Source organism: Panthera pardus, unplaced genomic scaffold (genome assembly GCF_024362965.1).
Source record: "Panthera pardus isolate Hobbes unplaced genomic scaffold, ASM2436296v1 HiC_scaffold_22, whole genome shotgun sequence".
NCBI classification, from domain to species: domain Eukaryota; kingdom Metazoa; phylum Chordata; class Mammalia; order Carnivora; family Felidae; genus Panthera; species Panthera pardus.
In genome coordinates, this window is record NW_026526788.1 from 49,485,769 (window position 1) to 49,513,707 (window position 27,939).

Consider the following 27,939-nt stretch of genomic DNA (forward strand, 5'->3'; position numbering starts at 1 on the left):
GTGTGCCCAGGCAGGACCAGCAAAGATCCTCCTACAGCAAGCAAACTTGCCCCACAAGCCAAGACAACCTTCCCCTACCTAGCCAAACCAGGGGGCCCAGACTGAGGAAGCTCCTCTGTCCTCTCAAACAGCACCTGCAGAGAGGCCAATGGCATAAGATAAACTAAGCAGATCAAAATAGCACCACAAAGGCTCTAAAATCGAATTGTCATTAGAACCAGCATCCACAAAGTACACCAGGACCTGCACACTAAACCCAAACAGGATGACTGCCTGCGAAAATAAAAAAATTACACAGGACCAAGTGTCTCCTAACGTAATAACCTAAATGTGCAGGACACAATAGAAAATCACTTTGTCATACCCAAAACTGGGAAAATTATAAGTATAATGTGAAAAGACAACTAACTGACTGACACCAACACTAAAATGAATCAGATGTTGAAACTATCTAAAATCTTACAGAAGCCATTACAAAAATGCTTCATCAAGCAACTACAAATCTTATGGCAACAACCCAAAAACTGAAAATCTCAGCAAAGAAACTGAAGAACCAAAAAAATTATAGAACTGAAAAATGCAATGAAAGAAATTTAAAAGCTTGCTAGATGGGATCAATAGTAAGAGTGGAGATGACAGAGGACAGAACCAGAGAACCTGAGGCTAGATCAACAGAATTCACCTAGTCTGAACAACATAGAGGGAAATAACCAAAAAACAAATGAATAGAGCCTCACGGACCTGTCGGACAGAAACAAAAGATCCACCACTTATGAGATCTCACAAGGATACTGGGGTTGAAAGATATACTGATTGAAGCTTCTCAAATTTGGTAAAAGACATAAACTTACAGATTCAAGAAGCTGAGAAAATTTCAAACAGAGTAAATCCAATGACATCTATACCAAACTTCTGAAAACTGAAAGCAAAGATAAAATCTCGAGAGCAGCTAGAAAGAAATGACAGATTACCTGTAGAGGCACACCATCAAAGTGACAGTGCTTTTCTCCTCTGAAATCATGAAGGCCAGAGGAAGTGGTACAATATTTTTTATGTGCTGAAGAAAAGAATGCTTTGCTATGAATTCTACATCCAGTGAAACCCCCCTTCTGAAATAAGGGGGAAAAGACATTCTCAGATGGAGAACTACAGGAATTTGTCACTAGCAGACCTCCCTTGAAAAATGGCTGAAGAAAGTTCTTAAACAGTAAGGAAATTATAAAAGGAGAAATCTGGGACCATCAGGAAAAAAAGAAAAAACAACAGAAATAAAGATACATACAACAGGGGCGCCTGGGTGGCGCAGTCGGTTAAGCGTCCGACTTCAGCCAGGTCACGATCTCACGGTCCGTGAGTTCGAGCCCCGTGTCAGGCTCTGGGCTGATGGCTCGGAGCCTGGAGCCTGTTTCCGATTCTGTGTCTCCCTCTCTCTCTGCCCCTCCCCTGTCCATGCTCTGTCTCTCTCTGTCCCAAAAATAAATAAAAAACGTTGAAAAAAAAAAAAAAAAAAGATACATACAACAAACTAGCCTTCTTATGAGTTTTTAAAATCATATTCAATGATTGAAAAAAATTATAACATTAATATTCAAGCCAATAATATTTAAATGTAGGAAAGATAAAGGGACCTAAATGGAAAAAAGGTTTCCATATATTACCCAAAATGGTAAAATGTTGGCACTAGTAGGCTACTATATTACAATGAGCAACCACTACAAAAACTATACAAAAAGATACTCTCAAAAACACTGAAAACATATCAAGATAGAGGGAAGAAAATGAAAACAGAAGAAAAACAGAAAAAAATAGAAAAACTAAAGCCAGAGTAAACAAACAACAAAATCAGGGCACCTGGGTGGTATAGTCAGTTGAACGTCCGACTCTTGATTTTGGCTCAGGCCATGATCCCAGGGTTGTGGGATCCAGCCCTATATAGAGGCTCCACACTCACTGTGGAGCCTCCTTGAAATTCTCTCTTTCCCTCTGCCCCTCTCCCAGACTCGCATGCTCTCTCTCTCTCAAGAAAAAAAATATCAGACTTAAGCAATTACATATCAGTAAGTACCTTAAATGTAAATGGCATAATGTACCAATCAAAATACAGACAAATACAGAGACGACAGAAACACATAAAACTATTATATATGCTATTTACAAGAAATTCCTTTCAGATTTAACGACCCAAGTAAGCTGAAAATAATGAAGAAAGATATACCATGCAACTCATCTTTTAAAAAAAGCAAGAATGGTTATATTAATATGTCATAAAATAAACTTCGGAGCAAAGAAGAGGATCAGGGCCAAAGAAGGACTTAACTGAACTGTAAGACCTAAAATTTCATGTGCTGCCTTGACATCTTTGAGCCTCACAGGGTCTCAAAGACTTAGTTGTGAGCAGACCTGCCAGCCATGTTCCTGCCCTACAAGAAAGGCTCCCCACTCTGTTAGTTCTTTTTCAGTTGGACCACCTGCACCCTACCTACTCCTCAACCTAATACATTTCACTTCACCTCTCTGCCAGCCCACAAATTCATTCAAACACATTAATTACATCATCTCAGGGGAACCAATTGTCATCCTATGCTATTTAGGTGCAAAGCCTGCCTCCCAAAGCCCCCTGGTTGTTCAATCCCTGTGTGGCATGCAGTGTTCTCTTCCCTCAGACTGTGAGCATATGTGACTGATAAACTGTTGTCAATCACATCTGTCCACTGTCAGGTGCTGTGTGTTTGGCCTTCTCCATAACCCTAGAGCGGGAATCTCTCCCTCACCAATGGGGTAAATAGGAGGTGACCATAATACATAGCAATAAAAGGATCAATCTACCAGAAAGACATAATAATCCTAAATGTGTGTGCATCAAACAGAACCTCAAATATAAAAAGCAAAAATTGATAGAGCTGCAAGAGATAGGTAAGTCCAGAATTATACTTGGAAACTTCAACATCCTCCTCTCAGCAACTGATAAAACTAGTCAGAAAATCACCAAAGATGGAGCACCTGGGTGGCTCAGTCAGTTAAGTGTCTGACTTTGGCTCAGGTCATGATCTTGTGATTTGAGACTTCGAGCCCCACATCGGGCTCTCTGCTGTCAGTGCAGAGCCCACTTCAGATCCTGTCTTCCTCTCTCTCTGGTCTTCCCACACTCACTCTCTCTCCCCCTCTCTCTCTCAAAAATAAACCTTTTTTAAAAAATCACCAAAGATATAGAAAACTTAATACAACCAACCTAACAGAATCTGACATATATAGAACACTATACCCAACAATTTTTAAAGTACCCACAGAACATCTACCAACACAGGGCACAGTCTGGGTAATAAAGTGAATCTAAACAAATGTAAAAGATTTGAAATCGTAAGGGGATGTTCTTATAATATAATGTAATTAAATTGAAAATCAATAACAGAAAGACAAGAAAATTTCTAAACATTTTGTAGTTAAATAACACACTAAATAATGCACGAGTCAAAGAGAAGTCTCAAAGGAAATTCATGAAAATGAAAATACAACATAAGAAAATTTGGGCAAAACAAGTAAGCAATGCTGAGAGAGTAATTTACAGCACTAAATGCTCACAGCAGAAATGAGAAAAGGTCTTACACCAATAATCTAAGCAGACTGAAAAGTACAAAATAACCTAACACAAGCAAAGAACAGAAATAATAAAGATATGAGCAGAAACCAACAAAATTAAAAACTGGAACACAGATATGAAACCAAAAGCTGATTATTTGAAAAAAAAATCAACAAAATTAATAAACCTTACTAACAAAGAAAAAGGAGGACACAAATCACCAGTATCAAGAATGAAATGGGGGGCATGTGGGTGGCTCAGTCAGTCAGCTAAACATCCAACTGGCAATTTCGGCTCAGGTCATGATCTCACAGTTTGTGAGTTCAAGCCCCATGTCGGGCTCCACACTGGCAATGCAGAGCCTGCTTGGGATTCTCTGTCTCCCTCTCTCACTGCCCCTCCCGTGCTCTCTTGCTCTCTCAAAATAAATAAACAAACTTAAAACAAATAAACAAAAAAAAAACAGAACAAAATGGGATTATCACAACAGATTCTGCAGCTATTGAAAGGTTATCGGATGAACACCAGGATTACTACCCACTCATAATACCCAAGCTAGCTTCTTGGAGAAGGCACTTAATGAAACTTCCACTTCCCCAAATCCTTCGAAATTCCTTGAAAACCAGATAGCAAAATTTGGACAAGATGGAATAAACTAAATTATTTAAAGTATCCTATAACTATTAATGAAATAAAATTTGTCATTATAACTGCCAAGAAAGAAATCTCCAGGCCCTGACCTTTTCACTAGAGATTATACCAAATATTTAAAAAATTACATTCTAATTCTATACAATCTCTCCCAGGAAACAGAAAATTGGGAATACTTTGCAACTCATTTTATGAAGCCAGTATTATTCCAATACCCAAACTAAATGAAGATGGTACCAAAAAACAAAACAAAAAAAAAACCCCAAAACAAAAAACCAACAACACTATAGACCAGTATTTCATAAACTTAGATGCAAAATCCCTTCACAAAATACTATCAAATAGGGGCGCCTGGGTGGCTCAGTCGGTTAAGCATCCGACTTCGGCTCAGGTCACGATCTCGCAGTCCGTGAGTTCGAGCCCCACGTCAGGCTCTGGGCTGATGGCTCAGAGCCTGGAGCCTGCTTCTGATTCTGTGTCACCCTCTCTCTCTGCCCCTCCCCCGTTCATGCTCTGTCTCTCTCTGTCCCAAAAATAAATAAACGTTAAAAAAAAAAAAAATACTATCAAATAAAGTTCAAAAACATATACAAAGAATTATATATTGGGGTGCCTGGGTGGCTTAGTTAGGCGTCTGACTTCAGTTCACGTCATGATCTCATGGTTTGTGGGTTCGAGCCCCATGTCGGGCTTGATGTGGACTCAGAGCCTGGAGCCTGATTCGAGTTCTGCATCTCTCTCTTTCTCTGCCCTTCCCCTGCTTGTGCCTTTCTCTCTCTCTCTCAAAAATAAATATAAATAAACAAACCTTAAAAAAAAAAAAAGGATTATATATCATGACCAAGTGGGATTTATTCCAGTATGCAAAGCTGGTTCAAATTCAAAAACTGGGGCACCTGGGTGGCTCAGTCAGTTAAGTGTCCAACTTTTGGTTTTAGCTCTGGTCATGATCCCGGTTTGTGAGTTCGAGCCCTGAGTCAGGCTCTGTGCTGGTAGTGTACAGCCTGCTTGGGATTCTCTCTCTCCCTCTCAAAATAAGCAAATAATCTTAAAAAATTCAAAAATTAATCAATGTAATTGACTGTATCAAAATTCATACATGAAAAAAAATTCATATATGAATAAAATTCATATGATCGTATCAACTGACACTGAAAGGCATTTGAAAAAATTTACTACCCATTCATAATTAAAAAAAAAAAAAAAGAAAAACCACCTCCCAGTATACCAGGAATAGAGAGAAATGGAACACATAAAGAGCATCTAGAGAAAAAACAGACTAACATCATACATAACAGTGAAAACCATTGGGAAAAAGGCAGAATTTCCTCTTAGCACTAATCCTAGTCATTACATATAAAAAAATTAAAAATAAATATAAATATATTTAATATACATATAATTATAATTGCACTGCTGGTATTTACCCAAAAAATATAGAAACACTAATTCAAAAGGTACACGCACCCCATGTTTATTGCAGCGTTATCTACAATAGCCAAATTATAGAAGCAGCCCAAGTGTCCACTGACAGGTAAATGGATAAAGAAGATATATGTGTGTGTGTGTGTGTATACACACACACACACACACACACACACACACACACACACAATGGAATATTATTCAGCCGTCAAAAGAATGAAATCTTGCCATCTGCAACAACATAGATGGATCTAGAGAGTACAATACTAAACAAAGTAAGTCAGAGGAAGATAAATATGATTTCACTCATATGTGGAATTTAAGAAACAAAACAAACAAGCAAAGGAAAAAAGAGAGACAAACCAAGAAACAGACTCTTAGTGATAGAGAACAAACAGATAGTTACCAGAGGTGAGGTAACTAGGGGGAGAGGGATTAAAGAGTACACTTACTATGATAAATAAATAAACAAACAAAATGATTATTAATAAATAAAAATAAATGGCACACAGGTTGAAAAGAAACAAATGATACTGTCCCTATTTGTAGATAACACAATTGTCTATGTAGAAAATCCCAAGCAATCTACAACAACAAAAATCCTCTCACAACTAATAAGTGAGTTCAGCAAAATAAGATAAACACACAAAAATCAATCAAAATGAAATACTAAAGTATAAACTTATCAAAATATATTCATTATCAGGATGCTGAAAATTACAAAATACTTACGAAGGAAATTAAAGACAAATAAATGGAGAGACATACCATCCTCCTGGATTAGAATACTCAAAATAGTAAAGATTCTCCCCAGTTAATCTATAGGTTTAATGCAATTCCTATCAAAATCCCAGCAGGTTTTCTGTAGACACAGACAAGATTATAAAATTTATACACAAAGTCACAGGCCCAAGGATAAACCAATATTGAAAAAGAAGAATAAAGTGAGAGGAATCATTCTACCCACTATTAATGTTTACTACATAATCACAGTAATAACCAAGATATGGGTGGTATGGGTGGAAGGACTGCACATGAATCAATGGAACCCAGAAATAAACCCAAAGATGCTCAACTAATTTTTTTACAAAGGTGCAAAAGCAAATAAATGAAAGAAAAAATGCTGGAGGAATATACACCTCAGGCAAAAAACATAACCTTTAACCTAAACCTCACACTTTATAAAGAAATCAAGATAGATCACTATCATACATGGAAAAGAACAGTTTAAAACTTTTGGAAAACATAGGCACCTGGGTGGCTCAGTCAGTTAAGCTTCTGACTCTTGATTTCAGCTCAGGCCACGGTCTTATGGTTTTGTGAGTTTGAGGCCTGCGTTGGCTCTGTGCACTGACCACACGCAGAGTCTGCTTGGGACTCTCCCTCTCCTCCCTTTCTCTCTGTCCCTTTCCTGTTCACGCTCTCTCTCTGTCTCTCTCAAAATGAATAAACAAGCTTAAAAAAAAAATAGGAGAAAAGCTTCGGGATCTAGGAATAGAAAATAATTCCTGGACTTCACATTATTCCTAAAAGTGAAAAAATGATAAACTGGACCTCATCAAAATTAAAAAGTTTTGCTCTGTGAAAGGAACTATATTAAGAAAATGAAAAGATATGCTACACACTAGGAGAAAACATCTGCAAACCACATATCCAATAATGGAATAAAATACATAAAGAACTCTCAATATTCAACAGTAAAAAAAAAAAAAAAAAATCCAGTAAGAAAAAGGGCAAAAGACATCCACAAATATTTTGTAAAAGAATACATTGCAAATTATAAAATGCAGCAAAAATGGCAAAATGCTCAACATCATTAGCCATCAGGGAAATATAAAATGAAACCACAGTGAAATATCACTATCAGATTAGCTAAAATAAATAATAGGGCACTGAATACTGGCAAGGACGTGAAGAAACTGGATCATTCATATATTGCTGGTGGAAATACAAAACAGCCCAACTACTCTGGCAGTTTCCTATAAAGCTAAGTATGCAATTACCATACAGCCCAGCAACTGTATTCTTAGGCATTCATCCCAGAAAAATAGGAAGTTTATATTTATATAAAAATCTGTACACAAATGTTCATAGCAGTTCAATTCTCAAAAGTCAAAAACTAGAAACAACCCAGATGTACTTCAGTGGGTGAATGGTTAAACAAAATGCTACATCCTTATCAGGGAATATTACTCTGCAATAAAAAGGAATGAACTACAGTCACATGGAACAACTTGGATGGACCTCTCTAGGAACTATGATGAACAGGAAAAAAAAATCAATCATAAAAAGTTACATATTCTATGATTCTATTTAACATTCTTAAAAATATAAAACTGTAGAAATGAAAAACAGGTAAGTGGCTGATGGGTCAGAACTTGGGGATGGGTGACAGAAAGGAGCTAAATGTATTTGTAAGAGTAATACAAGGTATCCTTATGGTGATGGAAATGTTCTGTCTGGTAACTGTGTGTAGACACATAAACCTACACGAACTAAATACAGAGAACTAAACACACACACAAACAACACATATGAGCATAAGTAAAACTGGGGAAATCTATATAAGATCAGCAGATGTTATCAACGTTAATATACAGGTTGTGGTCTTATACTATACAGTACCCAATACAAGATACAAGAAACCTATCTGTATGAAATATATATTAAAAAAGCTATGCATTATAAATGAGTGATTTGGCATGGTTGCAGGATAGGAGATTAATATACAAAAATCAGCCATTTCGTGTAATAACAAATAAGTGCCAACTAAAATTAAAATATCATTTAAATATTAATAACAATACAAAATATTTAGGAATATATTTGTTAAGAAATAAGTGAGAACAGCATCCTAAAATCACTGCTAAAAGAAATTAAAAAACAGAGGCAGCTGGGTGGCTCAATTGGTTAAGCGGCTGACTTCGGCTCAGGTCACGATCTCATGGTTCGTGAGGTCGAGCCCCGTGTCGGGCTCTGTGCTGACAGCTCAGAACCTGGAACCCGCTTTGGATTCTGTGTCTCCCTCTCTCTCTGCCCCTCCCCCACTCACACTCTGTGCCTCTCTCAAAAATAAACACTAAAAAAAATTAAAAAAAAAAAATAAATGGAGAGATTTACTTATGTTCACAGATCAGAAAATTCAATATTGTTAAAATGTCAATTTCCCCAAAATTGTTTTACAAATTCCACAAAATCCCAATCAAAACTGCAGGGTTTTTTTTTTTCTGGCAGCAATGGGTAAGCTCATCTTAAAACTTAAATGGAAGTGCAAGGGACCCAAAATCGCCAGAACAACTTTGGAAAAAGAATAAAATTTGAAGACTTAAATTACCTAATTTCAAGATTAATTATAAAGCTGTAATAGTGCAGGACACCTGGGTGGCTTAGTCGGTGAAGCATCCAACTCTTGGTTTCAAGCTCAGGTTATGATCTCATGGTTCGTGGGTTTGAGCCCTGTGTCAGGCTCTACACTGCCAGTGCAGAGCCTGCTTGGGATTCTCTCTCTCTCCCTCTCCCTGCCCCTCCCCTGCTTGTGTTCTCATTCTCTCTCTCTCTCAACATAATAAACTTTAAAAATAAATAAATAAAAATAAGTTAAGCTATATATAACAGTGCAGTATTGCTATAAAAATAAACAAATATATGAATGGAACAGAGCCCAGAAATCTTGCCCATATATGGTCAACCAATGAAAGGCAATTCATTGTGGGTAAAGGACAGTCTTCAACAAATAGTGCTGGAAAAAGTGGATATCCATAAGCAAAAATAAAAGGAAACCTTGATCCATACCTAATACCACATAAAAAATTAACTCAAAATGGATCACAGAACTAAATGTAAACCTAAAACTGTAAGAGTCATAGAAGAAAATATACAACCTTGAGTGGGGCAAAGATTTCTTAAATACATTATCAAAAGCACAGTCCGTTAAAAAAAATATGGCCTTCATCAAAATCAAAAACTTTTGTTCTGCAAAAGACACCGTTGAAAATATGAAAAAACAGGGGTGGCTGGGTGGCTCAGTTGGTTAAGCATTCAACTTCAGCTCAGGTCATGATCTCGTGCTTCGTGAGTTCAAGCCCCACATCAGGCTCTGTGCTGACAGCTCAGACCCTGGAGCCTGCTTTGTATTCTGTGTCTCCCTCTCTCTCTCCTTCTCTCAAAAATAAACATTAAAAAAATTTTTTTTTTAGGGGCGCCTGGGTGGCTCAGTTGGTTAAGCGTCTGACTTCAGCTCAGGTCAGGATCTTGCGGTTCATGAGTCTGGGCCCCACACTGGGCTCCGTGCTGACAGCTCAGAGCCTGAAGCTTTGCTTTGGATTCTGTGTCTCCCTCTCTCTCTGCCCCTCCTCTGCTCGTACTCTGTCTCTCTCTCTCTCTCTCAAAAAAATTAACATTAAAAAAAATTAAAAAAAATTTTTTTTAAATATGAGAAGACAAACTACACACTGGGCAAAAATAATTAAAATCACAAGTGATAAATGACTTAAAGAAATTAAATAGATTAAAATACTGGACAAGAGGTTTGACATTCACCAAAAAAGAAACAGATGGAAAATAAGCACACAAAAATGCTCAATATCATTAGTCATTAGGAAAATACACAATAAAACCATGAGGTATCATTCTATATCTAAAACTAAAAAGACTGTATCAAGTATTGGCAAGGATGTAGAATAACTGGAAGTCTCATAAAGTGCTAATGGCAATACAAAATGATACAATCACTTGGAAGAACAATTTGGCTATTTCTTAAAAAATTAAACATACATCTGCCATATCCATTTAACCCACTGTGAGATATGTACTCAAGAGAAATCAAAGCAGTTGTTCATGCAAAAACTTGTGTAAGAATGTTCACAGTAGCTTTATTTGCAATAGCCAAAGCCCAGAAATAACCTAAATGTCCACCAACAGGTGAACAGATAAACTGCAGTGCATCATACAATGGAATATTACTCACTAATGAAAAGAAATTAAGTATTCAGCAATAAAAATGGATGAAGATGCAAGAGCATGAACATATCTCAAATAATTATGCTGAGTAGAAGTTAGCCAGAAAAGGGTACATCCTGTATGATTCCATTTATATAAAATTCTAGAGGGTACAAATTACTGTATAGTGACAGAAAGCAGGTGAGTGGTTAAAGGCACTCAAACACACAAAAATGAAGAAGGATAAATATCCTTTAAAGAATAATTTGCAAATCAGAAAAAAAAATATATCTATATATAGATATATATAGATAGATGTATCTATTTATCCCATTAGAAAAGTGAGCAAAGAACACAAAGAATTCGCCGAAGAAATGCCATACCCAATACATCTGAAATAAATATTCTCATTTACTGGTAATTAAAAGAATGCCAGTTATAAATTTAAGAAACAATTTTCCTTTATCAAACTGCCAAAAATAACATTTTTTTATGGGTGGTATTCAATATTGAATGAAAGCAGTAAAATGTTAAGTACTAAGATACACTGCTTACGGGCACATAAGTAAGAACAACTTTCTGAAAAAGCTTTTGGCAGTTGTGGTCCATAAAAATCACTCAATAATTCTAACTTTTATGAATCTAACTTATGAAAATAAAAAATGTGATCCAAGAGTTATTTCAAGGTGGCCCAGTGTAGAGTTACTTATAATACAGGCAAAGTAAATTGCTTAAATGACAAACTGTGAACTGAATTGGCATATGATAGAATAAAATCGCAAACATGAAACCTTTGAAAAAATTTAACAACAGTGTATATAAAGTAGAATTATAACTAGAAAATTTTTAAATTTATAAAAAACTAGAAGGAAAAAAAATCTCAAAAAATTAATAAAGGTTTTTTTTAACACAGGGGGAGATTATGGTATGACATGAACTTTGTATTCTAAATGTTCTACAATGTATACTACCTTCATCATTAAAAGAAAATGTTATTTGAGTACATTTTTCACACACACAAAAATCCATTTTTGACAAACACATGATAAAAGTTATGGAAAGCTTCCTACTTTTCTTCAAGGTCCATATCTAATAAGGCAGTTAACCAAGGGAAGAAAGTAAGATCATGATAAAAAGAGGAACCAGAATACTACCCATAAACTCCTCTGTCAGCATTCCCCAAAGCATTTCTCGTTTGCCTATTATTTCCAACTGTTAAAGATATGGAATAAAACAAAGTATAGATAACAGTCTTCTCTGAAGAATACTGTCCTTTACTTACCATCTTCTGCTAAGATCTTGGCTGCATCTTTATCATCTTCCCACTTCCCAGTCACAAAGCAATCTCTGATACTGTTCATGACCTTACACAAAAAAGTCAACACTTAGCTGACATGCTCCAATTACTCAACAAAACAAGTGCTATTAAGAAACAGTAGCAGGTGAAAACTTGCCTTTAAATACTTTTCAAGACACATTTTTTTGGAAATTCTCATTTCAAGTGGGTGAATGAGATAACCTTATCTTTGATGTAGATAGTATAATCACAGAGATAAAAACTTGTGTCTTAACATTAAACAATGGTTGAAGTGCTATTAGCCCACTGACCTCGTAAGTAAACAGATATTTACCAATGCAACTGATTTTCAAAGTTCATTAGTGTTCCTAAGGCAATGCAGTTAGATAGCATTTAGGAAGTTGGTCTTACTATTTGTTAATCCAGACTTATTATGGTTATTTGAAAATTCAATTCTTTGGCCAATGATAATATTCTGACAATGGCAAAATGTCTTATATGAGCACAATAGGGCAAAAAGTACTGATGAGGATCCCAGTCTCAGACCTGCTGGATCATCTAGTATATACATGTAGTAGATTCTGGGTACCCCTCTTAAATATAGTAAAGCCTTGTACATAACTCTCTGTTTCACAGTCTGTTTCCTGGGGAACCTAAGATAGCACATGTCATTTACTACCAAGGCTTCAAAAAGCACACTTACAGAAATCTTCAGACAGGTCCTGGCTTTCACCTCAATCACATTCTGGTCATGAATCATGTTTTTCATACACAACCTCACTCTCAAAGAGTAGCCTTGAGGCTAGCATGATTACAATGGATACAGAATCAAATTCATTAGCGTTGGTGGTATAGTGGTGAGCATAGCTGCCTTCCAGAATCAAATTCGTTCATATACTCATTCCTTCATGCCTATAATCACTCACCAAATATTTAAAGAAAATCTGCTCTGTGCTCAGAAGCTTTGCAGGGCACTGAAGGATGAAAAACTGTTAGAAGAAAATCCTTACTTAATGAAGATTAACAACTGACTTAGGGAAACCAAAGACCGAAAAATAATAAAAGAGACCTTTGGTGATAAAAACACTAAACAAACTAAGAGTAGAAGGGAACTTCCTCCACCTGATCAAGAGCATCCATAAAAAAACCCCACAGCTAGCATCACACTAAATGGTGAAAACTGAGGGCTTTCCCCCTAAGATGAGAAGTAAGACAAGGATGTCTCCTCTGACCACTTCTATTCAACACTGTACTAGACGTTCTAGACCGGACAATTAGGCAAGAGACTGAAATAAATGCATCTAGTTTAGAAAGGAAAACTACCTCTACTCACAAATGATATGATCCCATATATAGCAAATCCTAAGGAATCCACTGAAAAACTATCAGAATAAATGAGTTCAGCAAGGTTGCAAAATACAAGATCAATATAACAACAATAAATTTTGTTTCTATACACCAGCAATGAGCAATCCAAAAATGAAATTGAGAGAATAGCTTCTTTTGCAATGGTATTGAAAACAATACTAGGAATAAATTCAACAAAAGAAGGTCAGAGCTTATACCCTGACAACTAAAAAATGTTCTTAAAAGAAATGAAAGAGCAGGGGTGCCTGGGTGGTTCAGTCAGTTAAGTGTCCGACTTTGGCTCAGGTCAAGATCTCACAGTTCATGAGTTTGAGCCACGTGTTGGGCTCTGTGCTGACAGCTTGGAGCCTGGAGCTTGCTTCAGATTCTGTGTCTCCCTCTCTCTCTCGCTCTCTGCCCCTCCCTGTTCACAATCTCTCTCTCTCAAAAGTAAATAAACATTAAAAAAAAAAAAATGAAATGAAATGAAGGAGGCAAATAAATGGAAAGGCAGCCATGTTAATGTAACAGAAGACTGACTATTGTTAAGATATCAATACTATCCAAAGTGATCTACAGATTCAATGCAATCCCTATTAGAATCCCAATTGGCTTCTTTGGAGAAATGGAAAAGCTGATTCAAAAATAAAGAAAACACAAAGGATCCAGAAAAGGCAAAACAATCTTAAAAAAGAAAAATAAAGCTGGAGAACTCATGCTTTCCAATTTCAAAACTTACACAAAGCATTAGTAATCAAACAGTAAGGTACTGGCATAAAGAAAAATAGAAGTCAGTGAAATATAATTAAGAGTCCATAAATAAGCCCATGTATCCATGGTGAAGTGATTTACACTCAGGGTGCCAAGACAAGGCAATCGGAAAGAATAGTTTTTTCAACAAATGGTGCTAGGACAATTGGATATCCACATGCAAGAGAATGAAGTTGAACTTTTCTCACACCAAATACTAACATTAACTTGAAATGGATCAATGACTTAAATATAAGAACTAAACTATAAAACTCTTAGATGAAAACATAGGAGTAAAGCTTCATGATCTTGCATTTGGCAACTTTTTTTTAGATAGGATACCAAACATAGAAACAACAGAAACATAAACAAGTTAAACCTCATCAAAATTTAAAACTCTGCACTTCAAAGGGCACAGAAAAGACAACCTACAGAATGGGAGAAAATATTTGTAAATCACATACCTGACAAGTTGAATATATAAACAACTCTTCCAACTCAATGACAAAAAGACAATGCAATTTTTTAAATGGCCAAACAGTAAGAATAGACATTTTTTTAAATGGCTAGTAAGCACATGAAAAGATGCCTGGGATGCCCAGGTAGCTCAGTTGGTTAAGCATTCAATGACCGGTTTTGGCTCAGGTCATGATCTCATGGTTTGTGGGTTTGAGTCCCATGTCAGGCTGTGCGCTGACAGTGCAGAGCCTGCTTGGGATTCTCTCTCCCTCTCTCTCCCTTGCTCATGCTCTATCTCTCTCTCAAAATAAATAAATAAACATTAAAAAAAAAAAAAAAAGATGTCCAGCACCATAAGCTATCAGGGAAAGGCAAATCAAAGCTGCAATGAGATACTACTTCACACCAATAGAATGGCTATAGTAATAATTAAAAAAATATATATGCAGATAATAACAAGTGTTGGTGAGGATGTGAGAAATCAGAAGCCACACACACTGCTGGTGAGAATGTAAACCTACGTAGCCACTTTTGAAAAGAGAAATGGGGAAACATGAGGAAAACAACTTTGTTTTCAGTAATCATAGTAATACTAATACATGTAATGTTATTCTGACACTGTTTTGTACATAGGTGGGGTAAGGAAATTAGTAATTTTCTAATTTCATCATCTTCAAAGTCAAATGGAATTAATTCTTTAGTGGAAAAACAAAGATACACATGTAAGATAAAAGAGGTTAAATAAGAACTCTGCAGGTCTGCATCTGAATTGGATTCTCCTAGCTCTGGTCACTGAAAGGCCTAGAAACAATGACCAATCCATAGCAGTGTGTATTCCTATGCCTAGACTGTGATGCTGAGATGCCATTTTCCTCTAAAAGGAATCAGGACTTCTTATGGCTGCTTCCAAGTCTGGCATCAGAAGTGTACGAGACGATGCTGGAACACCTCATCAGATCAGGCAGAAACAAAGCAATCAAAGACTACTATCTCATATCCCAAAGATATGGGATAAATATGAAAGAGTATCAAAAAGGATAACAAGTTCAGTGGAAGGAAGCATTCAATGATATTAAATTCTATGAGCTGAAAATGATACTAAAAAACAAAGTCACTTTTGGAGAATCATTCTGAAAACTAACAAAAAGAATCAAATATTCATCCTGCTTGTATAGAAATGGGTAAGCAAATAGATGAGGGGGAGTTTCCCTTTAGCGGGGTATTCCAGCTAATAAATTAAGAGCAATTTGAACAGAATATCACCATTTTACATCCTTAATAAATTAATAGATCTAGCTAGGCATTGAGGCTCAACAGATTTTAAAATCGTAAGATGATTTTATGTGCCTCCTAAAAACAAACACCACAATCTATGGAGCAGTCTTGACAAAACAACAAAAATCAAACCTAAATCTAATCAAATTCTAGATGTGCTGTCCATAGGGTAGTTGTAACCACATGGTTATGTACATTCTAATTAATTAAGATTAAATAAAACTAAAATAAAATTAAAAACTTAGTTCTTCTGTCTCATTGGCTACATTTAAAAGTCTTAACAGTCACAAGCAGCCACACTGGACAGCTCAATGATGTACAGATCATTTCCATCATCACAGACAGTTCTATTGGTATTGTTCTGTACCATTTTATAGGAAATACAGAGAGGAGCCTCATAAACTGCACTTAAGGATGTAATGCAATCCACAGAAACCAAAATATGAGAAACTCTACACATCAAACACTTAGTTTCTTAAATGAATAAAATATAAGAGGAAAAAAAAAAAAAGAGATGTGTGCAGGGGATTTGCAGACTAAGAGACTGAAAAGGCATAGTGAGAAATAAACCAAAAAAATCTGATAAAACTAATTTATGGTGTTTATTAATGCAAACTTGAAGGATGAAATTATGAAGAAAAGAAGGAAATGATTATCATAAAAGTCATGGTTCCTTCTGCAGGGAGGACTATGACTGGGACAGACACATGGGTTACAGGTGTAACCTCATCTAATCCATTAATTTAGATGGTTGTTTTTATGTGGTTTTCTATAATCTGTATGAAGTTTTACTTCAAAAAAAATTTACATAAAATCTCTAAAAGTGCCTAAGTGCTACTCAGTGAATTATATTAGGAATATGATAGTGATTGGGCCTCTCCTGAGAAGTGATATTTAAGCTAAACTGAATGATCAAAAGAAGCCAGCCTTAAGAACATCAGAACATTCCAGAAGAGAAAACTGAGGGTTTTCTAAGATGGGATTAAGCCTGTTAAGTTTGAGAACTTAATGAATTCCGGTGTGACTAAAGAATAGTGAACAGGGAAAGAAAATTTACCAGTGTCACGGATTTGTTTGCTTACAAATAGAAATTATAAATGTTAACTCAGGGTCATGAGGTATATCCTAGTTATAAAACACAAAATATTTCAAATATATGAAAACTTACGTGCAATGCTTCAAAATAAAGATTAACACTACCATCCACATTTTCCTTTTCTCCATAACACATGCACATAGTCTACCTAAACCCAAAACACATTATTGCTTAGGATGCATAAAATAAGTAGTCCAATATCTGGGGGAATGTCCTATTATCTTACAAAAATGAGGAGCCAATAACAAATAGGCAATACTGAAATCACATAATCTTCTTTTAGAACAATTCCTTAGATGTCTCTTAAGTCAAACATATTATTTCAGCCTTACCTCCTCTAAATCCCAATCATGGGGCGCCTCCACATGAAATCTGGAGCAGTCCAAAGAATCAAGCTTGTGCTTACATTCTCTTGAAGGCTGGCTGACACGGAACAATCCTCCGAGTTCCTCCCTGGTATCACCATCTTCTCCTTCATTGTCCTCTGTCACTGAAGAGACACCATGACGAAAAAGTGAGAAGAAATCTTCACCCTAAAGGACTGAGGGTCCCTGTTTGTGGTAGGTATGGCGGTGCCCCTGAGTGCATCAGCTATAGGCAGAGAAAAGGCCAGGGAACTACTGCTCACAATGTCTGGAGGACTTAGGCCCTCCTGCAAGAAAGCAACAAAGAATCCAGTAAGGAGATAGAATATTGGGGGCTGGGAAACGAAAGGACACTTAAAGGCAAGCTTTTAACCAGCATAAAGCCATTCTCTTGAAGACTGCTGAGTCTCTAATCACCAACAGTACTTAGGCAAAACCTGAAAGGAAATCAGTACACACCAACCCTTTGATTCAATGCTCTGCTCCTATACACTCCTTTGGCATTGTTCTAACCACACAGTAACTGGTGACCACAATACAAAATGCACCACTTTGTTCTTTTCTGGCACTCAATTCTACCCAAAAAAAATCCCATGAAGGACCTTGTATAGAGGGTATAAAATGACATAATAGAGAGTACTCTCATCAACAGTTTTATGGCAAACCTGTGAGCTGATGATTAAAAACATCTGCCACATACAAACTATGACAGTCAGGGATATCATACGGATATCAAAAGGACCACCCAAATCCTTCAGTCAACTTCATCTCCTTTCCAGAAAATTGTCTAAGAAACTAAAACGTTTCTGGATCTGAACTAGAGCTCTTACCTGTCCCATAAATAAGCTTTCGAAGGTTTGGAGTTGCCTGTTGCTGCCTCAGAAAGGCCTCAGCTGCCTTTCTGGAAAGGTCTTCCTTCCACTTGAGAGCGCCTGAAAGGACCAACACCAACATCAGTTAAGTCTGTTTATTTGTCCTCTCTGTATTCATCCTGAAATCCCATGAGGTGCAATATTTGAACAGTTAACAAAATCTCCAAAAGAGCAGACTCCCAAATGTAGACATTCTTTTTTAAATTTTTTTAATGTTTATTTATTTTTGAGAGAGAGAGCTAGATCATGACAGGGGAAGGGCAAAGTGAGAGGGAGGCACAGAATCTGAAGCAGGCTCCAGGCTCTGAGCTGTCAGCACAGAGCCTGATACAGGGCTCAAACCCACACACCACTAGATCATGATCTGAGCCAAAGTCAGATACCCAACGGACTGAGCCACCCAGGTGCCCCTGTAGACGTTCTATTGGTAGAACATTTTCAGTGCCAAGTTTATACCAACAGCTACATTAAATTTAAGCACACCTGAAGTTTCTGTGGAATAGTTATTTTCTTCCTTGTAATCTTCTTCCTCTTTGAGTAAGTCTTCTACATCACTGGTCTCATCAATTAAGTTCTCTGACCCCAGTCTCTGACCACTGGCCACTTTAGAAGACTCTGGAAACTTTTTCTTAATAGCCTCTTCATTTTCTGAGTCCTCGTCCTCTGTACTGAGAGAGGAGCTTTCTTCAGTTTCATCCCCAGATGCAAATGCCTCTTCAGCTGTGCAATGACCTGAATCTGAAGTGGTGAGGGTTGCTTTTCTGATTGTCAAAGGATTCTCCAGGTTCAAACTGTCACTCAAACCATTAGTTTGTAAAAGTCCTGGTTTACCACGGTCTCCAACAACCCTAGATTCTAAACTATCCCTCTCTCCTGAAGTGGAATCCTCTTCTTCACTGCTTTCATCAGCTTCCTCTGCGTCTCCTTCTTCCTCTGAACTCCTCTCAAGGTCATCATCACTATCAGCAAATGCTGGCAAATCCACCTCATTGTCTTCTTCCATCTCCTCAAGTCTCTGCCGTTTGACACCTTTACCCACCATATACATTTTATTAGTCATTTCAGCATCTGCTTCCTCTTCCGATTCATCAGCACTAGAGCCATTTTCCAACCTGTCGCCTTCAGACATCTCTTCATCATCTTCTTCATCACTATCTCCAGACCCATCTTCCTCATCTCCAAAAATGGCTTTCCGACGCACTCGACCGGTTTCCAAATCTATCTGCCTTTCTTCTTTTGGCATCCAGTGTCTATATTACCAAGGAAACACAAAATAACTCAATTTGTATAATAACTGGCTACTCTAGGAATGGCAAGTCAATAATTATGCACAGAAATAGAAAATAATATCATGGAATGGTTATAAATAACACAGCATAGAAAGGAATGATTTGATAAAAACTAGAATATATGATATGCAAACTCATGCACAGTTCCCTAACACCTCTCTTCAAACGAACTTACAGAGAATCAAAAGGTAAACTTCAAAAACAAAAATTCTGGCATTAGGGAAAAAGTGCTCCAAAGGGAAGTGACTGTTTAATCAATCTTTTAGAAGACTGATATTTTTTTTTTTAAGTAAAAAAAAAAGTTATTTTTGAGAGAGAAAAGAGCATGAGTAGTAGAAGGGAAGAGACAGAAGCACATACAGAACCTGAAGCAGGCTCTAGGCTCTGAGCCATCAGCACAGAGCCCAATGCGGGGTTCAAACTCACAGAACCATGAGATCATGACCTGAGCCAAAGCCAGACACTTACCCAACTGAGCCATTCAGGCATCCCAAGACTGACCATTTTCAAGCTCAAAATAGATGGTCCTTAAATACTGACTCCAGATCCAAGGCAAGGAAAGTACAAAGTAAGCCTGGAACACATCCTATTGTGTCAAAAGCAGTGCTCAAAGGCTAAGAGGGAAGTGCCAAAAGGACAGGAGACAGACTGAAGGGACCATATAGGCATGAAAAAAGAATGATAGCAATGGAATAATAACAAATGGAATTTTTTAAAAAGTCAATTAGTCAACAGTGTTATTAAATAAAAAGGTGTAAGAGCTTCCTGTTAAAGAATGACAGCTAACGAATGTAAAAAGAATAACATATCAAGAATATTGTACTTACCTACCATGCTATACCATCTGCTAGTTAGAGCAGATGAATGTTTCCAAAAAATTTTCCATGGTTTGCATACATTTACAATAAATTCTAACCTAGATAATTTCAAACATTTTCAGACTGATTTTTTATTGGGAGTCATACATAAATCACTACAATAAAACCAGAACATTCACTATGTATAAGGTATACAAATTCCCAACCCAGACTGAAAATAATTCACATGAGCTAGATATTAGTGGATACGACCCAGAAGATAATATAAAACAATTTAAAGAAAACTTTTAGAGACAAGATATGTAGCTTCTCAACAGCCACCTGAACAAGCTTCCTTACTCTGCCTATACTAGTATTTGGCCACTAAGAGAAAGCCAAGTGGCCTCAGGTCTCCTAAGAAACCAAAAGCAACCTACAGAAAACATTTTGTGACATCTGAGGAGTATTCTGGGTCTGCTAAAAACTGAATCTTGTATAATATTTCAAGAATACCTCCACGTAATGTCACATAACTGAAAAGCCCTCAGAAACATATGTACATATAAAGCAGAGCAAACAAAACAAAACCAGCTTGGAATGCATCCCACCAAAATGTATATTGATGGCAGAATTATGGGTGATATAATCTTATAATTATAGGTAACATATTTTTTATGAAAAACAGGAAAATGGTAAACTTACCCTTGATTATCTATATCCTCAGATCCCAGTGGTTTAGAATCAGAAAAAAGTGTCACTCTACTTGAAGCCATCTTGGCATCAATAGTGGAATGGGTGGAAATGAGGCTCTGTACCAGTTCGTGGGTGGGCCTCACCTCGTCCTGTCAAGGCCACCAAGAAAGGGAAAGTGAGGAATACACAAGGATTCTGAAGAGAGACACACTGGTTTCAATCAGTTTCTCAAAATTATCCTAAACATAGTTCCTAAAATCATTTCTTACTGCCTCAAAAATAAATAAAAAGATAAAAAATAAAGAAAATTCTTATAACCAAGTCTAAAATTGACCTCTGTCTTCATTAAACCTTTCCCAGTTCATGGAGTATACAACCTGATAACCTAAATACTTAGCTACACAAACCGTAAGTGCCAATGCTACAGAAAATATTTATTCTGGCCCAATAAAACCCCTCTGCAGAATAAAGAAATGAAAATCTGGAGTCCATTAAAAAAAATTCTGTCTTTTGATCCAAAATTTTCATCTCAAGGAATTTACTGCATAAAAAGATCCCTCCCAATAAGCAAAACTGCATAATCAAGAGTACTAAGTGAGGCAATGTTCAAACCAGGGGAATCTAGGGGTGATCCCCCGCCCCCCGCCACAGACTGCCAAGGGTTGGTTCAATAAACAAGGTTTATCCATACAGCAAAATATCACACAGCTCTAAAAAAAGACCAAAGCAGCTCTACAAATACTAACAGGGAACAATGGAATCACATATTCTTTGGTGCCCCCCCTAAAGTTGCAAAAGCATTTAAAGTTGAAGCCCACATAATATTACTTCTGTCTCACAGACACCCCTACACACAAAGACCATATATGTACACAAATACATGGTATTGACATGTAATATGTAATAATCTAAATATACATAATATAACCTAGATAAATAAATATATGTTTAGAGAGAAAAATAAAAAAAGAGAAAGACCAAAGAGAGCTAAAAAACATACTGCTATTATGCAGGCATACTCCAGAGATACTGTGGGTACAGTTCTAAACTACCACAATAAAATGAGTCAAATGAATTTTTTGGTTTTCCAGTGCATATAAGAGTTAATGTTTATACTATACTGTAGTCTATTAAGTGTGCAATAGTATTATGTTAAAAAAGCAATGTGCATACTTTAATTAAAAATACTTTATTGCTAAAAAATGCTAATCATTACTTGAGCTTTCAGTAAGCGATAATCACTTATCACAGATCACTGTAACAAACATAATAATGAAAACAATTGTTAGAATTGCCATAATGTGACACAGAGACACAAAGTGAGCAATGCTGTTGGAAAAAATGGCACCAACAGACTTGTTCGAAACAGGGTTGCCACAAACCTTCAATTTGTAAAAAAGGTAAATTTTTGGCAAAATGCAATAAAGCAAAGCACAATAAAATGAGGTATGCTTGTATAGAGAGACGGGAAGTACAAGTACAGACCGCATGCAATGTTCACACTAGAAGACCTAGGATCCCCTGTGTGTCTTGGCAACAGAACGGAGGACATGACTTTTACTTTCTCCTTGGTAAAACTACATCATCTGTATATTTACAATACGCATTGTGGTTTTTACCGTAATTACAAATAGAGATAAAAAAGCTTCAGTGTGTAAAAGCTGACTACATCACTTCCTGTGACTTTCCTCTCACCGATTCCTGGAAGCCATGGCTGCCACCAAGATCAACATAGACCGCATCTTTGTCATACAGCACACCACCAACTCCAGACAGCGGCGCATAAACCAACTTCTCTTTCTCATTTAAACAGCGCTTCTTTTGTTGTTCAGGAAGCGCACAGGGGTCTGGGAGGAAACTGACATCACTCACAGCAAAATCTCCTACACCTGGAAGACAGACACAGAAAGACGGCTTCAGCTATAGGCGTATCAACTGTTGGCAAAAATGGCCCACAGTTGGAAGGCTTCAACCACAAGGGTATCATCTGACACTGGTCCTGTGCCTCTCTAGCTAGCTGACACCATCAGAGCAGAGGGATTTGGTCAACTCAACACCTTTGTGAGCTGAGGCAGAGTCGGGTTAGTCTTAAAACGTCTAGCAATGTAGCTCTATCTTGCTTGGCCATTTTTCAGCTTTCCTGAGAAATGAAGCAAGCCATCCTAATGGTTCTACAAATACAGTATATTTTATAACAAAACGATACCTGGCATGTGAATTTGGCTTTTACTTTTCAAGTGTGCTCCTCTTAAATAACCATAAAGAGATACTTTTCGGTCACACTTGATATTTTTTCGAATATCTTCTGGGTTTGTCAAATCTTCCATCCTAGAAAAATAAAACCCAATCATATAGCAGAAATAAATGTCAAAGTTCTTGTACCTCCCTTCACATGTCAAAGATGGATCAAATGCACTAGTTCACTAAACATATTGTTTAGAAAATTATAGAAAATACAGAAAAAATGAAGCACAGTTCACCATCTACCAGAGGAAAAGAAGCAAACAAATGATTGTATTGCTCTTAGGCTTTATGTGATATACGTTCTGTGAATAAGACACCAGAAATGGGAAACAATGTGCAATAGGGGTCAAGAAGAGATTAGAACATATCCAGAAAACCCCTTCATGGAAGAAGATTAAGCTTTAACCCGAGTTTTTTGGTGTGCCTTGAATTCTGGCAAGTAGAGAAAAGGGATTCCAGGCTGAGAAGACAATTTGAAAAAAGGCATAAAGGAAAGAAAGCACAGGACACATCTGGGTGACTGGAGCACAATGATTCAAAGACAGTTATCACTGAAAATTAACGTTCAAAAAGCAGGATAGGACCACATCTTATAGCCTTAAATGCTCCAAAATCCTCACATTTTTCTAAGTGTTTCATACTTTACTCCTGAAGCCACAGCACCTTTTAGGTAATGATGCAAAGAAGTAGATCTCTTCCACCAACTACAATGCCCCCTTACTATTAAAAAATAAGCACAAAGTAAGCTCTATTATTGCTCTTTTTCTAACCTTTGTAGCTTTGAAATATATGGGCCAGGAAGAAAAACTTCACATGCAGTTTTTACCTGTCTGCCAGGATATAGGGATGAGAGGTCTGCCACGTAAGAGGCCTAAACTTCATAACTGTAATAAAACGGCCCAGATTGTGAATTTCTTGGTTTTGATATTCTCCATGTACCATTCCAGAAAGGTAGAACAGCTTAGCACCCTAAACATTAAAAAAGCAAAAAATTAAATTTCAATTAAATTCTTGTCAATACTACATCAAAATAAAGATGTGTAAATAAGGCGCAATCCTAAGGGAGACTTCTGGCATGCGACTTCTCAATGTTTCCTGAACTTCTCCGCCTCTTTCAGGACTCATCTTGTTAAGGCTTAGTACAGTCAGAACTGCAAATACATTTAGCTTCAAGACTGCTCTCCAGCCAAGCAGTGGCGTCTGGAGTATTGCATGGAGAGGGCAGTGAGGCTCCCAGACACATGAAAAATTCTATGACGCTGAGCCACAGCAGTATGCAGGGGAGGGTGGAGTGGTGATATGTATGTACTGTAGTTGCTGGTCCTATAATTAGGAGAAACTTCTGACAAACTCTTTTAAACAATCACAAATGTAAAATACTTAGAGCCAGATACTGCCTGGTGCTGGGGGGGCTACAGAGTAAAGGAGATACACCAAAAGATCTGAAATACACACTATTTTGAGAAAAAATTGATATATAAGAACAGATATATAAAGGAAATTCCAAAGGTGAATCCTGAAGGATGTTTGTTAAGCTCTCCTATTGCTCCTATTTTTTTTTTTTTTTTAAGATTATAGTGTTAGTATTCAAAAACGAATTCTCTTCCTACCGGGTAAACTTCTGTCCAGAACCGGTGTTTTAATCGCTTCTTTGTCTTCTTCAGTTGTTTATTATACTTAAAGGAATCTAAGTGAGTGAGAACACCCATAATTTTAGGAAAGCCATGTACTTGACAGATGTTTAGAAACTCAAATGTTTCCATTTCAAAACCAAAGCTGGCATCTATAAGCATCAGAACCTAAAAACAGAAAACACAATTACTCAAGGAAACTACCCAAAATAGACCATAAGCAAACTATGGTCCGTGGACAAAATCTGAGCCATGACCTATTTTATAACTAAAGTTTTATTGGAACACAGCCACATTAATGTATTTATGTATTGTCTACCCCTGTGTCTGCACTCCAACTACAAAGTAAGTAGTTGTAAGAGAAAGTATGACCCGCAAAGCTTAAGATATTTACCATCTGGCCCTTTACAGAAAAAGTTTGCCAACTCCTATTCTAGACTAAATCAAAGCATTACTTAGGGATCATGATGACAGAGAAAATACTACCCTCTGACATTCCCCAAAAGACAACCATGAGGCAATAACCACCACAATATAAATTTCCACTTCAAGAATTTGGATATATTAGAAATAACTCAGAAAAAGCTAGGTCTAACTTGCCCCTCACCTGGAAAATTCCTCACTTCAAGAAATAAAGTTTTGTGTAAGGTATTTTTAAGCCAAATAACAGGTCTCTAACAGGAAAACCAAATAACAGATCTCTGACATCCAGAAAATGGGACAAAGTGGTAATCAATGAAAAATAGCAAAAATATAAGAAAATCAAACATTTTTGTTTCAGTCTTCTAACAGAGGGAAAAAAAAAGTTGCTGGGAGATATACAGTAGGAAAACTCTTCTATGTTAATTTGTAACATGCAATTGCTCAGACACTAAAAAAAGCTTCCAGTTTAGAATTAATCCAAAAATAGTAAAGTTATGAATGCTAAGAAAATAGAAGCATATAAGACAATCTTTAAAATTTTGACTCTTCTGGGGCACCTGGGTGGCTCAGTCAGTTAAGTACCTGACTCTTGATTTTGGCTCAGGTCATGATCTTACAGTTTGTGAGTTCGAGCCCCATGTTGGGTTCTGTACTGGCAGTGTGGAGCCTGCTTGGGATTCTCTGTCTCCCTTACTCTCTGCCCCTCCCCTGCTGGCTCTCTCTTAAAAACAAATATACATTAAAAAATAATAATAAAATTTTGACTCTTCAAACATGCAAAATAACTTCAGAGCTGATTCTTCTAGAAGTAAGAAACTTCCAGTTTTAACAAACATATTAAAGACATCTCTGTTCTCACCTTTTTGTAGCTAATTCAAAAAACCACACACACAAAACCAGAAAAAACTTATCTTTGGTTAAATTAAGGAACAGTCATAAAAGCACAAAATACATGAAGGTGGGCCACCAAGCACTACGAGAAAATGCAGCCACCACTGCAGACCGCAGGCCAAGCTGGCGCAGTTCTTCCTCGCCACTGGACCAGGCTGAAGGTGAGTGAGCCTGCAGTGGAGTATCACCACACCCCATCTGACACCAAAGCGTGCCAAGGGGCAAGTGGTTCGTTGTAGAATCACAAGAATAGGTAGCAAACAGTCCTTTAGCGGACAATCTTGTCAACTAAAGATAAATGAAGCCTGTATTATTCCTTCAATGCACACACGTGCACATATACATAAATCCAGGTACTGTATGTGTCTTTGCTGGGACTTAGGAGGCTTTATGACAGACAACCCAGAGCAGAGCGATCAACATAAGACAAGTTAAATAAATTATGGTACATACAACGAAATACTTAAAAAGAATGAAGTTGAGCTACAGTACTTACATACCTTTAAGACACATTAAATGAAAAAAAGCAAAGTACAGAACAGTGTATATAATAAACAGTGTGTGCTTTAAAAGGGTTGCATGTATATTTCCATACATATCTAGCAGAATACTGCTTTGAGGGAAACTGAGAGACCAGGGGTCAGAGCAGGAAAAACACGCATTGTACCCTGTAGTATAGTTTGAATATTTACCAAATACATGGGTTCCTAAATCTTAAAAAAAGATGTATATGAAAAATATCTTTCTTAATATGCGTATGCTTTTTGTACTTAGGGATTTGGTACATTTTACATGAAAAACAAACCAATGGAAAAAAAACAAAAAACAATGACTTATACGCGAATCTACTTTAATCATTTCAAAAACACAAGATTTAATATGTTTATACTATTTTTTACCGACAATAACACTTATTTTTATTAATAGTAGCATTATATTAATAGTAGCATTCAAAATTTGAATGGTATTTAGTTTTCTGATATTATAATGGCACAGCTATAACATTCACACTAAATTACTTTTTATTTTCTATTTTAGAAGACTTCCTAGGCTACAGGATAAAATCTGTAGCTCTTGGTCACCAAGTAGCTTTCCAGAAATTGTTGAACCAAAAACAAACAAAAAGAGGCCTCTGTTACTCCAATCTTCCTAATCGATACGGCCTTACATTTTTTTAAATTGGATTTATTTTTGTTAATTTAAAATGTAACTAGGAACACTTGGTTGAGCGTCCAACTCTGGATTTCAGCTCAAGTCATGATTTCACGGTTCGTGGGTTCAAGCCCTGCATCAGGCTCTGCGCTGACAGCTCGGAGCCTGCTTGGGATTCTCTCTCTCTCTCTCTCTCTTCTCCCCTCCCCTGATCATGCTTGCTCTCTCTCTCTCTCTCAAAATAAATAAGTAATCTTAAAAAAAAAGTTAATGAACATTACCACTAAATGTAATCAAAGCTACACAATTTCCATATGCTGCATACTATCTAGATTTTTTATTATAAATTCTGACAACTTCTCAAAGGCAACTCATGTACTTATTTTGTCACAATCATCAAGAATGGAAGTTCTGGGGGCACCTGGGTGGCTGAGTCAATTAAGCGTCGGACTCTTGATTTCAGCTCAGATCATGATCTCACGGTTCATGGGTTCAAGCCCTGCATCAGGCTCTGTGCTCACAGCTCGGAGCCTGCTTAGGATTCTCTCTCTCCATCTCTCTTCTCCCCTCCCCTGATCATGCTTGCTCTCTCTCTCTCAAAATAAATAAATAAACTTCAAAGAAAAAAGAACTTAATGAACATTACCATTAAATGCAATCAAAGCTACACAATTTCCATATGCTGCATACTGTCTAGATTTTTTATCATAAATTCTGACAACTTCTCCAAGGCAACTCTTGGAGCTCCTCCAAGGAACTCTGGAGGT

General features: G+C 36.9%; 1 protein-coding gene across 2 annotated transcripts in view; it reads right to left on the minus strand.

Moving 5' to 3' along the window:
* BMS1 (BMS1 ribosome biogenesis factor) overlaps window positions 1-27,939 on the minus strand; it is a 47,200-nt gene that overhangs the window by 13,809 nt on the left and 5,452 nt on the right. For both annotated transcript variants that reach the window (XM_019445027.2, XM_019445031.2), the window contains exons 5-13: window positions 24,686-24,874; window positions 23,902-24,044; window positions 23,038-23,159; window positions 22,527-22,720; window positions 20,841-20,980; window positions 18,536-19,302; window positions 18,011-18,112; window positions 17,148-17,305; window positions 11,874-11,955 (exon numbers count right to left, since the gene is read on the minus strand). In XM_019445027.2, the coding sequence (XP_019300572.2) occupies window positions 11,874-11,955; window positions 17,148-17,305; window positions 18,011-18,112; window positions 18,536-19,302; window positions 20,841-20,980; window positions 22,527-22,720; window positions 23,038-23,159; window positions 23,902-24,044; window positions 24,686-24,874 (1,897 nt within the window). The remainder of the gene's footprint in view (window positions 1-11,873; window positions 11,956-17,147; window positions 17,306-18,010; window positions 18,113-18,535; window positions 19,303-20,840; window positions 20,981-22,526; window positions 22,721-23,037; window positions 23,160-23,901; window positions 24,045-24,685; window positions 24,875-27,939) is intronic.